At 40.3% G+C, this 16,656-nt stretch overlaps 3 protein-coding genes and 1 pseudogene across 4 annotated transcripts; 3 read left to right on the plus strand and 1 right to left on the minus strand.

The window, feature by feature from the left end:
- Nucleotides 1–496: 496 nt before the first annotated feature.
- Nucleotides 497–2,812, plus strand: BDBG_00920 (anthranilate synthase component 2; the record flags this gene model as incomplete). Its single annotated transcript, XM_002627966.2, has 1 exon — nucleotides 497–2,812. The coding sequence occupies one exon, from the start codon at nucleotides 497–499 to the stop codon at nucleotides 2,810–2,812; it is 2,316 nt and encodes a 771-aa protein (XP_002628012.1).
- Nucleotides 2,813–3,268: 456 nt separating this feature from the next.
- On the plus strand, nucleotides 3,269–4,497 carry BDBG_00921 (BRCT domain-containing protein; the record flags this gene model as incomplete). Its single annotated transcript, XM_002627967.1, has 5 exons — nucleotides 3,269–3,446; nucleotides 3,574–3,762; nucleotides 3,842–3,889; nucleotides 3,956–4,056; nucleotides 4,150–4,497. The coding sequence occupies 5 exons, from the start codon at nucleotides 3,269–3,271 to the stop codon at nucleotides 4,495–4,497; spliced, it is 864 nt and encodes a 287-aa protein (XP_002628013.1).
- A 2,631-nt stretch (nucleotides 4,498–7,128) lies between these two features.
- Nucleotides 7,129–13,735, plus strand: BDBG_00922 (nucleoporin). The gene is made up of 4 exons (XM_002627968.2): nucleotides 7,129–7,435; nucleotides 7,493–8,444; nucleotides 8,500–11,625; nucleotides 11,678–13,735. Exons 1-4 carry the CDS (start codon nucleotides 7,368–7,370, stop codon nucleotides 13,067–13,069), a joined length of 5,538 nt encoding a protein of 1,845 aa, XP_002628014.1. The 5' UTR covers nucleotides 7,129–7,367; the 3' UTR covers nucleotides 13,070–13,735.
- A 548-nt stretch (nucleotides 13,736–14,283) lies between these two features.
- On the minus strand, nucleotides 14,284–14,372 carry BDBG_16235 (annotated as a pseudogene). The gene has a single exon. The product of its transcript is annotated as a tRNA-OTHER (tRNA).
- Between the last annotated feature and the right edge of the window lie 2,284 nt (nucleotides 14,373–16,656).

The following is a 16,656-nucleotide window of genomic DNA, read 5'->3' on the forward strand; positions in this document are numbered from 1 at the left end:
GTTAATTTAAAAGAATTTAGATAGAAGTGTCTGTAATTTTTAATAGAGAATAATACTGATAAATGAGATAGTTTTTAGACTTAGTAATTATATAGATTAGATTCAGTGATATTATTAATATAATAATTGATTTTTTCAGTTTACAACTTATTTACAGTGATTTCATCATTTATTCATCATTATACTATGATTTACAGCTCGGCGACCTTGTCGCCGATTGAAATGGTGGAACAACCATAATCCGGTCGTGTAATAACCCTACGTTCTTCCCGTATGAATAGGATAGATTACACACAACAACGTTATCCTCCAAGAAAGCGTCTGATCACATGACTCGTTTTCAGCGTCTGGCTGTGGAGAAGTGACACATCTCACAGACCTCTGAAATACGAGCCTCATCCTACCTGGATATCAGATAGATCTATATAAGAGCTGTCTGTCCAGGTGATCGGTCTTACCGCCCATTCATTCTGTTCGTTATCAAGTTTCCGTCACAATGGCCGCCACCACCAACGTCTTAGTCGACCATTCGCCCAATAACCCCACCAAAGCTCAAACCCGCGAGAACGCAGCCAATCTGATACTGATCGATAACTATGATTCCTTCACATGGAACGTGTATCAGTACCTCGTTCTAGAGGGAGCAAATGTGACGGTATTTAGAAACGACGAGATCACACTGGACGAGCTCATTGCAAAGAACCCCAGCCAGTTGGTTATCAGTCCCGGCCCAGGCCACCCTGATACAGACGCTGGCATAAGTCAAGATGCAATCCAACATTTTAGCGGGAAGATACCCATTTTTGGCGTTTGTATGGGACATCAATGCATGATATCTAGCTTTGGTGGGAAAGTTGATGTGACGGGGGAGATCCTTCACGGAAAAACTTCTTCCTTAAACCATGATTCGAAGGGTGTCTATGCCACCCTCCCACCATCCCTAGCCGTTACGCGCTACCATTCACTGGCAGGATTGCAGCTAACCATTCCTGACTGCCTCGAAGTCACTTCGTGGACTGAGTTTGAAAAGGATAGTGGCCGCAAAATTATAATGGGGGTTAGGCACAAAGAGTATACTGTGGAAGGTGTTCAGTTTCACCCAGAGAGTATTTTGTCGGAACATGGGCGGACTATGTTTAGGAACTTTCTGAATCTTCGTGGCGGTACCTGGAAAGAAAACGGCGGCCTTGTTTCTCAGCCAGGTGAGGCAGCAGCAGCCCTGAGCAACGGAGTAAAACCTACAAAGAAGGAGTCGATTTTGGATAAGATTTACGCATATCGCGAAATTTCAGTTAGTAAGCAAATGGCGATTCCTTCCCAAAGACCAGAAGACTTGCAAGCCGCATACGACCTTGGGATATCTCCGACCCAAATATCATTTCCAGACCGGCTGAGACAGACATCGTTTTCGTTGTCACTGATGGCAGAGATAAAGAGGGCATCCCCATCAAAGGGTCTCATTTCGTCATCTACTTGTGCTCCAATTCAAGCTCGGAAATATGCCATGTCTGGAGCAAGTGTTATATCGGTTCTTACTGAACCGGAATGGTTTAAAGGAGGCATTGAGGATCTACGGGCCGTTCGCCAGAGCCTTGAGGGCCTCCCAAACAGACCGGCTGTACTACGAAAGGAATTTATTTTCAATGAGTACCAAATTTTGGAGGCTCGATTGGCTGGTGCAGATACTATCTTACTTATTGTCAAGATGCTCGACACCGAGCTACTCCGGCGGCTTTACCAATATTCTCAACAACTGGGCATGGAACCTCTCGTCGAGGTAAATACGGCCGAAGAAATGAAGATCGCAGTTAGCCTCGGCTCTCAGGTTATCGGTGTCAATAACCGTGATCTGAAAAGCTTTGAAGTCGACTTGGGTACCACGAGTCGGTTAATGGATCTAGTGCCGGATTCAACAATTGTATGTGCCTTAAGCGGAATATCCGGCCCAGACGATGTCAAAGCTTATAGCACAGAGGGCGTAAAGGCAATCCTCGTCGGGGAGGCATTGATGCGTGCCGAGGACACAAACCTCTTTGTCTCCCAGCTGCTAGGTGGCGGGAACCCTCTTCCTACGTCGATTCCTAAACGGCCCCTACTTGTGAAAATATGCGGAACCCGCACACCTGAGGCCGCGCGCACAGCGATTGCATCCGGCGCTGATCTAATTGGCATAATAATGGCGAAGGGGCGCACTAGAACGGTCTCGGATGATACTGCTCTGGAGATATCTAAAGTGGTTAAATCAACGCCTCGTCCAGCATCCACGGTAAGTGGAATACAGGAATGCATCAACGATACTTCCTCTGTCGACTATTTTGACTATTCGTCCCAAATACTCTGCCATCCTCGCCGTGCATTGCTGGTGGGCGTGTTTTTGAATCAACCGCTATCGTATATTATTTCCCAACAACAAAAGCTTGAGCTTGACGTCGTTCAACTCCACGGGTCGGAGCCGATAGAGTGGGCGAGCCTAATACCTGTTCCAGTAATAAAGAAATTTTCTCCCAACGAGCCAGGGTTATCACGACATGCCTACCATACACTTCCCCTCTTAGATTCTGGTGCTGGCGGCTCGGGTGAGAAACTCGACATTTCGTGTGTACAGGACTCCATTAAGAAAAGTGACAGCCTTCGGGTGATACTTGCTGGTGGATTGGACCCCTTGAATGTTGCCGACACGCTTCAGCAGCTAGGTCGATATGGAGACCGCGTGGTGGGCGTTGATGTTAGCAGCGGAGTTGAGTCAGACGGATCACAGGACCTGGAAAAGATAAGGGCTTTTGTGAAAGCTGCTAAAGCTTTCAGGACTTGATGATATGAGACTGATCATTTTATATATTGAACTTCATGTCCTTAATATAAAAAACAGAATAAAAATTCAGTTACACAGCTCCCAGCCCTGTGACCTGTGCTTCATTGCCGATTTTTATATTGTTTAGAGATCCCTCTCAACCAGCCTTGACCTTTTATGGTTTCACTCTTCATACCAGTTAACCGTATCATACAATTAACGTTTTTATAATCTTCATCTTATGACCATTTTAGCAGCATTCGGACCTTGGCCTCTTCAACTCACTTCATCGGAATCGCGCGCCTTTCTCTTCAAAAACTTTTCACTTCAACCTCAGCGCACGCCCGTTACCGCACTTCTTCCCCCCTTTCCCCACATATACTTTGGCGTTGAGACAGGAAATTGCAATCTTGAGGAAACCCCCGCCATATCCAAATAAAAGACGCTATTCCCGGTCTGCTTGGCTTCTCACAAGACATGGGGAAGACTTTCCGCAAGCAACACATCAGCCTGGCTGGTGATTTCGGGCCAATCTCCGAGAAGATCAAGCAGTGGGTTGAGGCCAACGGTGGTGATTTCTCAAAACACCCTGAGAAAGGTGCAACAACTCATCTTATCACGACCAAGGATGCGTTCCGGAAGCGCGATGCAACGGGTATATAACCATATACCTCCTTGGTTTCCCTAGCTTTCTTCGTTGTGTATTTTATTCTACTTCTTCTTCTCTAAACAAAACTAGCGGTGTGGCGAATTATTCACCTGGTGAATTTCAACTTTCACAGTCCAACAGGCTCGCAAAATCAAGGGCCTTAAAATTGTGAAGCTGGAATGGCTTGAGGATTCCCTTCTGTCCAAAACCAGGCGACCCAAACGTGAGAATGAATATCTGTGGTACCAAACACGAGGCACCTGCAAGAGGGATACAGGAAAGCGCAAGAATGCCTCCAAGAATATTGATGGCGTAGGCTCCAGTATGTTGCTTCACTTACTGAAATCGTGCAACGACAATTCCCGCTATCAAGGTACTAAATAAATGAAACATGGCAACAGACTGCTTGAAAAAGCAACGGCGTAACCATGGTCCGGGAAATGAGGTTGGTCAGTGCAGCTCTTTGTAGACCCGGTAGACACTCGTTTCATACTCTGCTCACTGGTGATTAATAGACGACCATCATATATTTACCGATTCTGAAGGATTTTGTTATCTTGTGACTCTTGTGCGCCCTCTGGAAGACGTCAGGTTCAAAGAAAAACATACCCTTCAAGTATGAATGAAAAAACACTGGGTTCGAATTGCTAGCAATTCTCTCTTGTCTCCGTATCCGATTTTCATATCTCCCACTAAACATACAATACAGCTCTACGAATCTGATTCAAGCCCTCATGCCTATGTAGCGTTGGTGAAATACACTCGGGTTGGAAGGGCTGGATCGGCGTTTCTTGCGCCGACTGGAAGTACATGGGAGTTCGCATTCGGAGCCTTCACCAAGTTTTTCAAGGCCAAATGTGGGAAACGATGGGAGGAAAGGATGGACGACACCGAGCGTCTACCGCGAAAAGACGGAGAAGGATGCGTCCTACCCCCGAGCGAGAACTGGTTGAGGTTTGAACCACAAACAGGGATACCGGCAGGCACTGCAGATCGAGTAGTTCCACTGCTTCGGCAGAGCAAAGACAGACGAAGGAAGTGGAATCATGAGAACTGAAGTGTAGTCAAGGAGCAGCCTCATACTGCGCTGCCGTAAATGGGACTGCAGCATATTTTTGATATATTGTGGCGGGCGTATTGCTTGCGAAAACAGAATTTTCCCAGCCCCCTCTGAAAATTAGTAGCAAAACACCACAAAAAAATCAAAATATCCATGTTGCTCTAGAATCATTCAATTATCATCCAATACACATCTTTTTCGTTCAATTATCATTCAAATACACGTCTTTCTTAGACTGGCCGCCGGGACCATGAATTTCATGTTTGGTCCCATTTGGTCTGGTCCCATATATTTCCTGACATGAATCCCGCTGGGACTGGCTATCAAAAAAACATATAAAGTGACTATATATCAGATCTTAAAATGAAATCATGACTTGAAAAAAATGAGAAAGTGGTCTCATTTGATCCCATTTAGTTTCATTCTTGGCATAAAGTTACTATTTTTAGACATTTTAAGGTTTTTTTTAGACTATTTTTAATTTTTTAAAAAGTAATGCTTTTTGATAACACTCAAATGAGATTTAAAGTCATTTAAAGCAATAAAAATAATTTAAATTGAGAAGTGAAAATCATGATCTCATTTGAAAAATGTGACAAGAGTAGATTGACTGCTGAAATCATGAATTTCACATTTAATCTCATTTAATCTGATCTCATACATTTCTTGATGTGAATCTCACTGAGACTAGTCATTAAAAAAACATGCAAAGTGACTATATATGAGATCTTAAAATGAAATCATGACTTGAAAAAAATGAGAAAGTAGTCTTATTTGATTTTATTTAGTTTCATTCTTGATGTAAAGTTACTATTTTTAGATATTTTAAGGTTTTTTTTAGACTATTTTTAATTTTTTAAAAAGTAATGCTTTTTGATAACACTTAAATGAGATTTAAAGTCATTTAAAGCAATAAAAATAATTTAAATTGAGAAGTGAAAATCATAATCTCATTTAAAAAATGTGATAAGAGTAGATAGTAAGTCTTACTGAGACAGTATAAGACTACTATCTAATGTTAAAACTATGTAATGAGATCAGTTGAATTAGTAATAAGATTATCAAAAAATCTGATTCTGGTCTCAGATACAGTCACACAGTCAGTCTAGACAAGAGTAGACAGCAAGTCTCACTGAAACAGTATAAGACTACTATCTAATATTAAAACCATGTAATGAGATCAGTTGAATTGATAATAAGACTATTAAAAAATCTAGTTCTGATCTCAGACACAGTTATATAATCAGTCTAGTCTTTCTTATCTTTATCATTAATATACTATTTCAACTTAGTAATTTCACCACGGTTCTTTGTATTTTCTATATTTTTTAATATTATGATATAATTTTAATATCTGTATTTTCTTTCATATAATTAATATTTAATCTGTATTTAATATTATACAACAACTCATTATAAGTTTTACTTGTATATAAGTATAATAAAATAATAATAATAATAATAATAATAAAAATAATGATTTATAAAAATTAGTGAAAAATCAACTTGTAAATATTTTTTTTAATGAAAATAATTTCATAAAAGGTAAATTATTATATGAAATCATTAATTTTTACAAGAATAATTAAAAGTTAACTGAAACTTTTTTAAATAAAAAATATGAAATAAATTAGTATAATAGTCAGAGAAAAATCTGTAAATTATATAAAAATTTCACAGAATAAAAAACTGAGTGATAGACTTTTTTCTTTTTACAGTAATTATACTAATTAAAGATTTTTTCTTACTAAGATTTTATTTTATAAATATGAAGAGTTTTTAATAAGTATTACTATAATACTGAGTCTGATTTTATAAAATTATTCACTGAAAAAATTCATGAATAAAACTTTAAAAAAAGAGAGATATATAAGAAATTCTATTTTTCATAATTTTTTTATTTTTATTCTAATCTCTTATATAATTAATAGAGTTAGTGACTCTTAATTATATATAATTATATAAACTGAAGTTTGTAACTATTATTCACAACTCAACTTGAATATTATTATATATTTATTTTTTATATTTATTTTTCTACTGTGAATACTTTTAGTAAATTATTAGTATATATTATATCAAGCTGTGAATCTCTGAATAATTATCTATAAGTACTTATTTTTATATTTAATCATAATCTTATTGTACTCTGATTATTAATATTGTGTGATTTGAGTGTGTCTAGCTCATTACAATTTAACTGATATATTATTAATATATTAACAATTTCTAATTAATTGCACATTGTGAAAAGATTAATGATTGTTTATGTATAACTTTTTTTGAAACATTTTGACATTGATTACAGTGATGACACAGTGAATCTACTGTTATTCGGAGCCACTAATTTCCGGTATGAATACTGCGTACTGCAGCAGTGCTGGTCAATTACTCAAGGCGCTGATGGGCCTTTCAACCAACCACAGCCCCGATTTTCAAAGGCTTAAAGTGTAAGTTCGCCTCCACTCAAATCCCAGGCACCAAACTGCAGCAATGATTGAGGAAATTTGATTGATCGAGATAATTTGCAGTGAGAATAGAAGTTCTTTGCATGCTGGTAATAAAGTTAATACTCTCTTCCCTTTTCAATTTATATATATTGTATAGAGATGCTTTAAACTTAGTTAACTCTCGAAGCCGCGAAGAAAATGTGGTCGGATATAGATTTATCCGCTTCCGGTAACTAGGGATCCACTAAGCTTAAATGAGTTAGTTAATCTTTTGTTGATTCAACCCGCGCAAATACAATTAAGCTTGAGTGAGGCCTTTGGTTGTGACATCTGGTCCTGTTGTGCTTCTCAAGCGCGACTAGAGTAATATCTCACGACACGTTCTCGGTGACGGGCCATGATATAATAGAGAACCATATGGCTCCACCGCCAGCCGTGTATTTTCCGTCCCTGGACGAATGCTTCTCTGGGGACTTCCAACTTATGTATGTCTGCCAGTTATCAGCTACCATAGGAAAATTACTGACCGGATTGCACATTAGATCATGGAAATCGGCTTTTCTACGGTTGGCGAATGCAAAGACAGATGTCGGGGAAGCTGACAGTCTCTACAAATTTTTGTCTTGCCCGGAGAGCATCCGAATTCTTTCTAATCCCTTGAACCCGTTTACTCCTCCGAATGAAAAATCTAAGTCCGATTTTCAGTCCAAAACTGCTGCCATTCATGTGCCAACAGGTATTAAGGGTCCTTGGAATTTAGACGAAATAAAAAGTGACGCGACGTGGTTAAGCAAGCGGACACAGATCAATGAGATTTCTGCACTCAGAATTGTTGTGTACGAACGCCAAAATCGACCCGGTGACCAGCTTCTGAGCGAATTTTCCGAGGAGGAGACGACAAGCCTTCAAGGTGCGATTGGACTTGGCAACCTTTCGCAGTCTACTAAGGGAGCCCAGGCTACTGAAATTCTAAAATACAAGGGGGAAACAAACCTCCAGCCAAATGGGTTTTCAGAAGAGGAATTAAGGCATTTGAAGTTATTCCAGCTATATTTGTCGGAAAAACAGCATATACTCAAAACTTCTCTGCGACTTTTATGTGTGGCTTTGCGTAAAAGAGCACCTGGTAGCCATTACGTGGATTCCCGAAAACCACGAGTTGAACGTGCTCAGACGAAACTAGAAGAACTAGGAAAATCCATATTTGGGCTTCAATCCGGGAAAGGCACTGATGCCGTTTCTATAAAACAGTGCATTGAGGCTGTTCGAACCCGAATTGGTAATTTAGAAGCTGGGAGTGGGTGGCTTCTTCCTGACGAACCCAATGTGGAAATCGAGCTGGCCTGGCAAACGAACGTTCTTGAGGAGCTTAACCAAATCCTTCAATTCCTTGTGCTTCAACTTCAATCCTCGAATGCCATCCCATCCGCGGAGCTCTTCCTTTCTTGGCTACGTTTAATGGCCGAATATGATTTCCTTGAAATCCTACTCCCGGTAAGTTTTAGTCCTGTGAATGTGCTCCTCACATGCCTAACTAGAAATTTTACAGGCTATGGAAGAACAGAATATCATACTTGGTCCTCTTCAGGCTCTCATTGCGGTTGCTACTCTATCTTTTGTCAAGCTACGAGAATCTACCTCATATTTTGAAACGGTGCCGCACTTGTCTACAATCCCAGAACCCTCAACTGGTAAAGCCCCTTTTTTCATGTCTCGCGATAATATCGCCGAAATAAACGAAATATGTTTGAAGGCAGCCAATGTGGGCTGTTTAACTGCCGCCCCTATGATTTTTGCATTCGCCATTGTTATGTTTGCAGTAAGGGAGATTGCGCTCTCCACGAAAGAGGAGCGTGAACTTCAGCAAGCCCAGCATGCTGTTGACTCTTTCAACAACAACAACGCCCCGTCCTCTTCTCCATCGCGAGTTGCTGAGCAGTCCATTTTTGAAGATATTTTTGAGAAGGCTCGTAACCCAGCTTTTGATGACGACTTTGTGAGGCTTCTTGTGACTAGCTCCGTCGATAAATGTCATGTATTTGACTTTATTGTTGCTCTAGTCGAAAGCCTTAGGCCAATTTCGGGTGCTGGTGACAGTGGCATGCTAAGCCGTTGGATAAGGGTAGAACTCTTGGATTTGATCCGTGCGAGTGTTGAGCATTTGGATTATATCCCTGAAGTGGTGTCGTCTGTCCTGTGTATTATCTCTGGCCCTACCGATGTTTGCAATGAACTTGCCAGTCCAGAGCTGAATGATGGTTGCGATCCGAGATCTATGTTTATTCAAGATCCGGTGCTCATTGATAGAATTTTTCGAGTTGCCAAATCCCGATTTCCGTACGAAGCTATTAATTTTTTGAAAATATGCCGGGCCCTGTCAGGCTCTAGCGTCGTTAATGATGATGGCCTACCATACATTGCCCAGGAACTGGAGAGCATGGAAACCTACACACAAATTGTCGCTCCTGGCTTCCAAGGATACCAACCCATCCGAGAAGATGAAAATGCCAATTTCGTTGGCCTAATCCAGCCATTGCCTATGCAAGAAACTGCCATGTCGAAAAGCACAGTCGGATATGAATCGAGTTCTAATGCGGTAGTTCTTGCTGAGTCCTGTGTTATCCCCCAAGATGCCGTCGGCCAGGTTGTCAACGACTCAAAACCGGCCGTAATAATGTGGCATCATGACTATAACTGCCTTGGCTTCCTCGGGTTATGGCTAGAGCAAGCTACTAATAGTCGCAGATCAGAGCAAGAACCAGAAGATGAGGTGGTCGCCGAAATCATAGGCCTCTTCGCTGATCTAATCACATCCGCACAAACTATTTCGAAACGCAATGGCACTGAGTCAGGTGCTAAAAGAATTCTCGAGATGGCTAGCGACGGGCTCGATCGCCATGGTGATATCATTTCCGTTGTTTTCGAGATTTTCGAACGGAATCTGCAAAACACTATTAGCAAGAGAGGTTCGAGCCGCAATCTTCAACCGGTTATCTCTTGCCTTCGCTTTATAAACGCTCTTATACCAGTTATTCCCGGCCGCGTATGGCCTTTCCTGTCCAGGAGCAGCTTTATTTGCTCAGATGGGAAAGGTGGTATGCTAGTCACTATTGTCTCGTCCATCGAGGCTACCTCTGGGGATTTCAGTTTCCTTCAGGCTTCGGTTCAAATGTTTGACCTCCTGGTTAATGATGTCATCGTTCATTCTGGAGTTCGTCGCTCTGCAGGGCGAGTATCTGCTAAGTCCAACCATCTCACCGAGTTCAGTGCAGGTATCCCGCCCTATATCATGCGCAACTTTTTATTGGCCTTGGTGCGCGTGATGGTTGAGGCGTACAATAGCAACACGACTTGGAGATTCAATGACATCTGCCAACAACTTGAAATTAATACATGTCTTGCCCTCACTATTGAAAAAATCCTATACAGCATGTATGCGACTGACGACACATCCGACCTGGATTCTAAGTTGGTGGGAGTATTCTCAAGCTCAGCAACATATATATTGAAAGTACTTCGACCGACAACAATCGAAGAGCTGCCTTTTAATCCACTCCTCCGCACTATTCTCATCAGTCTTCAAACTTCCAGCTCGAGCAGTGACCTTCGAAACCTCCAACTCCATACCCAACACATCCAGTCTGCATTAGCACTTTCGGAACGGTTGGCGCAAGCAGGAAGATTAGTCGGATCTCCAATGTCGATGCTTGAAACCCAATTATTCAAAGCGTCACCTGTGCTGATTCGACTATACGCTCTATCCTATGATTATCAACTCCCTGTTGTTTCTCTCCTTGAACTCCTGATATCGTATGCAGCTTCAGATTCGAATCACGAGCCACCCTCTGTTCTTGGCCACCTAGGAGCCAAATCATCCCGCTACTTTCTCGACTGCCTTTCGAAATTCGATCGCCCTTTCAAAAACCCTGCACTTTATGCTTCAATATGGGATCTACTTTCCACGATAATTAGCAAACGCCAACAATGGCTTGCAGTTTTTTTTCTCACAGGCTCATCTGCGAGAGATTCCTTAAAAAAGAACGACAAAGATAAATCTTCGACTATGACTGGACAACCGTTTTTGGGGATTTCCCTCGATTTATTAACGAAAATCGACTCAATTCAGCCTCAAATAGCGATATCTGCCCTAGATTTTGTTGCAAGAGCGCAGGAACACTGGCTTTGGGCTACACCTCAGATTAAAAATCATTCGGAATTCGTCCCGAAAATCGTGAATTTCGTTGCTAACTTGGATCTTCGCAAATGCCCTCCTCTAGAGCAATGCCTCAATACGAAAATCGCATCATTAGTTGCAGATATATGCGCTGTCTACTTGCACAGTGCGAAAGAATCACGGGATCTAACATTTTTCAAAACCATTATCCCTCTGATCTCCTGGTTTTCTGACAACGCAGTAAAGGTGGACGGCTATAATGCATCCCTGCACTCAAATCTCAGAAAGAACTTTGAAATGAAGTACCATGGATGCAAAGCCGTGGCCATGAAGCGCACTGGGCTCACACGCCCAGAGCTTGGCGAAAACTTTTTTTTCGACGTGAAGTTGGGAAGTAAGATCTTCGGGTATGATTTTGCCTGGAACGGGTCCCGTGATCAAGGCTTTGTGGAGGAGGTCAAACGAGCCAATCTAAACCTGTCACTTGTTGAAGCTCAAATGGTGCGTTTCTTGCATTCCCTAGCCTAAACCTCTTTTTTCTAACATGTCATAGACTCTTCTTCAAAGTTGGAAATTTCTTGCCATAGAACACTGCGCAAATTTCATGCCGGATCGAGAAATCCAAAAGTCGATGGCACGGGTTGTCCGCCACTGCCTCGTTTCAAATTCGCAGACCATACCGGATGAAAAGATCTTTTACAAAGTTCAGCAAATCCGCGCGGAATTTGCCCTCGCTCTCCTTCAACGACTTAACGACGCTAAGGCCAGGGGGGCGGAAGTTTTTGAGTTGCTGAATGTTGCATGGGATGTTACGCGCTTTCGAAATCCATCATACGAAACTGCCCTTCTCAACAATGATACGGAATACTATGGGCTTTTGTTAAACATCCTATTCCTCGCCCTACAGTTCCATGTTGCAGGGCCCTCTCGATCTGCGCCAGAAGCAGTCAGCAAAAAGCCCGAAATGTCGTCGGATTTGTCAATTGTTTTAGAAATTATCAAGGTGGTAGTCGCACAGGGCTTTCGATCACTTACGACGTACTTACATGACGAACCGCAAAAGTGCTCTCCTAGAGATTTTGCTATATTAACAGCAATATTACAAACATGTCTACGAGTGAAGGACGCGGACCGCATTTACGAACAGGCGTCCTTCCACCTTGCTGATAGCGACACACCCCGCTACGCAGCCACATTATTTTCTTGGGCCTATCAACTTACAGTTGAAGGAGATCCAGTATATGGGGAGCTCAGTATCCTATTCCTCCTGGAACTTTCCTGCATCCCCATGATGGCAGAGCAGATGGCCGCTGATGGTATTTTGGTGAAATTGTCGACTTTCCGCCTCACTGATGTCCTGCGCCAACCGCACGGATGTGGCCCATTCGATCCAATACCCAGGCTATATGCTATTTGGAATTCAGGCTTTCTTCCTCTCTGCCTCAACCTACTCTACAGCGTTGGTCGAGCTGCTCCGGAAGTGGCGGCCTTCCTCAACCAGTTCGAGGGGCAGCTACGTCGAGCGTCTGCTTCATTCTCCTTCGGACAACCCGCCACAACCTCGCCACTTGCTGGTAATCAGCTAGAATCAAGCCAACGGGTAAAAAGACTGTCGCTCGGTATGACTACTGAAGCTTGCTCATTAGCTCTCATATCCCTCATTATCAACAAATTCCGGGATGCTGGCGCAGGTACCGGCGTGGATTCCGGAAATATCCAGGAACTGAAATGGGATAGAGCACAAGTGAAAGATGATATCGAATCACTTCTTGAGAAACGATCAGTCCTCCGCTCTCGGATTGTTGCCACAAATGAAAAGGAACTTGCAATGTCCCGGCGAGAACCCATCGACCGCACTACCGGCTGCCAGAGCCAGTTGGAAGAGAAAATCGTGAAAGAGCTCCAAACGACAGTAATGTGTCTGTCTGATGGTGAGGCATCTTAACGTATTCTTGTTCTAATTGCATACTTTGCAGCAATGTTTTATTTTATTTTATATACTTCTTTCTCTTTTTTCCCAAAGCGATTGCGGCGTCAGGAATAATAGTTTGAGCTCTTGTCTTTGTCCTCAATAAACTTTGTATGTAGAGTACTTTGTACCATGGTTAGTCCTTTCAAACCCATTGGCGCGCACATTTTCATATTACTATAGATATAGTCGTCCTTTTTTTTTTCTCTCAGTTAAGGACCCTTTGATCTCCCTGAGAAATAATCTACACGCTCACAAAGATTCTCCACAAATATGCCTCCGCGCTTGCGGGCTAGTCTATGGCCCTGTGGATTCCAAGCCTTGAGGCCGGGGCCCGGGGTTACCTAAAATGGGGAATGGAATGGCTCAGCAATTGATTTGCTGTGGATAAATCAAACCTATAGTATTTACAGACCTCTGAACGGGAAACCCCTTGGAGCTGTAAGAGACACTAGCCATTCAGGAGATTGATGAAATCCTTATTTCCTTCAGGTTTGTACATACATACAATTGTCATGTTTGTTACTAGATTGGAATTATTGTGGCGGATGTATTGCTTGCAAAAGCAGAATTTTCCCAGCCCCCCTGAAAATTAGTAGCAAAACACTACAAAAAAATCAAAATATTCATGTTTTGTAAGAAATCCCGCTCCTTGCGGATCCTTTTGTAGCGGCGGCCGCCTTGGTGGCGTTGCCCTAGCGATCGCTCCGCCTGCACATGATCTCTTATGTTATATAACATAGCTAGCTGCTCCCATAATAATAGGAGAATCAATCTTTCCCACTTACAGGTTATAGCCTGGATGTTCACAATTTTTCTTTTAATAAGACTTCTTATACATGTTTTTATAGAAGAATTACACTGTAGTCAATTGTCTGTGAATTGGTTCACTTTTCTATGTTGTTATTATTATTATTATTATTATTCTTCCATTATACTCATATGCAAGCGGAGCTTATGATGAGTCCTTGCGTGATGTTAAATACAGGTCAAGTGTTGGTTATACAGGAGGAAATACAGGTGTTGAGACCACGCCAAGATAACAAGAACATAGGAAAATACAAAGGAGTGACAATTAGATACATGTGATAATAACTTCCCAGCCCAGGAACATAGAGTGATTCATTGAAGCGATTTGTACACCTCTGTATTTATTAGGAACCTGAGGTGCTTGAGTTCTGGATTTAATGTATCCCCTGCGGGTTTCGAACCCACGCGCCTTGGTTTCCCACGCCAAGGCGCTACCAGGTGGCCGCATTAACCATTCGGCCACCGGGGCTCTTTTCTATGTTGATTTGAATAGAAGATATTCTTATTATTTAGAATAAGTGTGCTTTAACAAGTGAATACATCTAGAGATTAAGAGGTTGCATTCTTTCTTCAAGTTAATAACTGAATGAGATTAATCTTATCTGAATCTCTTTCCTTATATCTATACTCAGATTGTGATAATTAATAAATAACTTATCTACTTCTCAGAGTGATAGAAAGAAGACTCTATACTTTCATTCTTATACTCAGACAGCTTAACAGATCTCTATTAATGAAGAATCAGACAAAGATGATATTACTCAGTATATAAAAGTCACAGAGAAAGTTATAAAGTTATCTACTAGTTAAGACATGAACACTCATCATGAATTCAATGATGAAATCTCAAGCCTAAGTACTATGTATATAGTACTTATAGAAGTGTGTCCTGTCAGCAGTTCTATATCTAGAATGAGTCAAGATAATATGATATTCATATTGTTTAATAATCTTATGATGATCTGTGATAGAATGAGTGTGTGTTAAGAGATTATCTCTACTGTGAATAATTTCAAATCTCAGATCTGTGAATATTAAAAGAATGTTTAAAAAGCTATAAATACTAAGACTAGACTGACCGTGTGACCGTGTCTGAGACCAGGACCAGATTTTTTGATAGTCTTATTATCAATTTGACTGATCCCATTACATGGTTTTAACATTAGATAGTAGTTTCATACTGTCTCAGTGAGACTTACTGTCTACTCTTATCACATTTTTCAAATGAGATCATGATTTCCACTTCTCAATTTAAATTATTTTTATTGCTTTAAATGACTTTAAATCTCATTTGAGTATTATCAAAAAGTGTTACTTTTTAAAAAATTAAAAATAGTCTAAAAAAAACCTTAAAATGTCTAAAAATAGTAACTTTATGTCAAGAATAAGACTAAATGAGACTAAATAAGATCACTTTCTCATTTTTTTTAAGTCATGGTTTCATTTTAAGATCTGATATATAGTCACTTTACATGTTTTTTTAATAGCCAGTCCCAGCGGGATTCACACTAAGAAATGTATGGGACCAGACCAAATGAGACCAAATGTGAAATTCATGGTCTCAGCGGCCAGTCTAACTAAGACTGTAATCATGTTTAATAGTATTGTGACGGGCTGCGCCCGATCAATTATATAGACTATTTCATTACACTTCACAGATCTCAACCACTTCATTCTCAAATGTGTATGCTCCGATTCTCAGCCATTCTCAATCGCCGATTCTCAGCTGCTATGAACGCGTGTATATTCTCCCGCCTCAAAGCTTCACTGTGTACATCATCACATACATGTATAAATATTCATCTTGATTGCTGATTCTTGCACTTTCTCTTTCTTTCCTTCTCTAATATTTTTATCTTTGTTATATAAGATCTATAATATTATATCAATCTATTCAGTGTAGACCTCTTATACTATAAAAACATTCATTGTCTTCTTATCAGAAATAATTATTTATTAAGAGATATCTGAATATGTAACAACACATAAGAAATAGAGAAACAGTTAAACAGTTAAGTGAACACTGAGTTCTTAGATAGTTCTCAGATAGAAGCTTGCTCATCAGTCACTCTGACTCTGCAACAAGATCTTATAAAGAGAATAAGATCTTATAAGAGAATATCAGTGAAAGACTCAAGAGTTCTAACACTCAGATATATAAGAATACAATTACACATTTAACAATTGATATAATCATGTCTAATAATAATATGAAACTCTTAAGTATAAGTATAGACACAGTGCTACAGTGACTCTGAGCAATGTTAAAACTATAATAATAATAAATAGCTGATATGCATGTAACTTAATAATGTCAATATGAAGAGATTCAATAACTAACTCACATAATTTCAACATCTACAGAATTGAATATAAAAGTGCTGAAAGAATACTTAGATACTTCTATATATTTCAATACTTCTGATCTCACTCTCTACTCATCATGAAGAATGAAAATACTTATAAAACTGAGTGTAGATGAAGATGTCATCAGTTCATTAATTAATCAAGATTGATATATTAATAAATGATTGAAAGATCATATAAAATAGAAGTTTTATTCATGAATGAAAGTATATAAATCAGTATTATAAATATCTGATAATATTATGAAATATCTTGATATTCTGTTCTGAGACACTACTATGTAACAGAAAGTATTAGATTGACTACAGAGTATCTGACAGAGAAATATTTCTCTTATAACATTTATTTCTGACTTCAATATCAAGATTCTAGAAGCAGGTGATTAA

The sequence above is a fragment of the Blastomyces gilchristii genome (assembly GCF_000003855.2).
Source record: "Blastomyces gilchristii SLH14081 genomic scaffold supercont1.2, whole genome shotgun sequence".
NCBI classification, from domain to species: Eukaryota; Fungi; Ascomycota; class Eurotiomycetes; order Onygenales; family Ajellomycetaceae; genus Blastomyces; species Blastomyces gilchristii.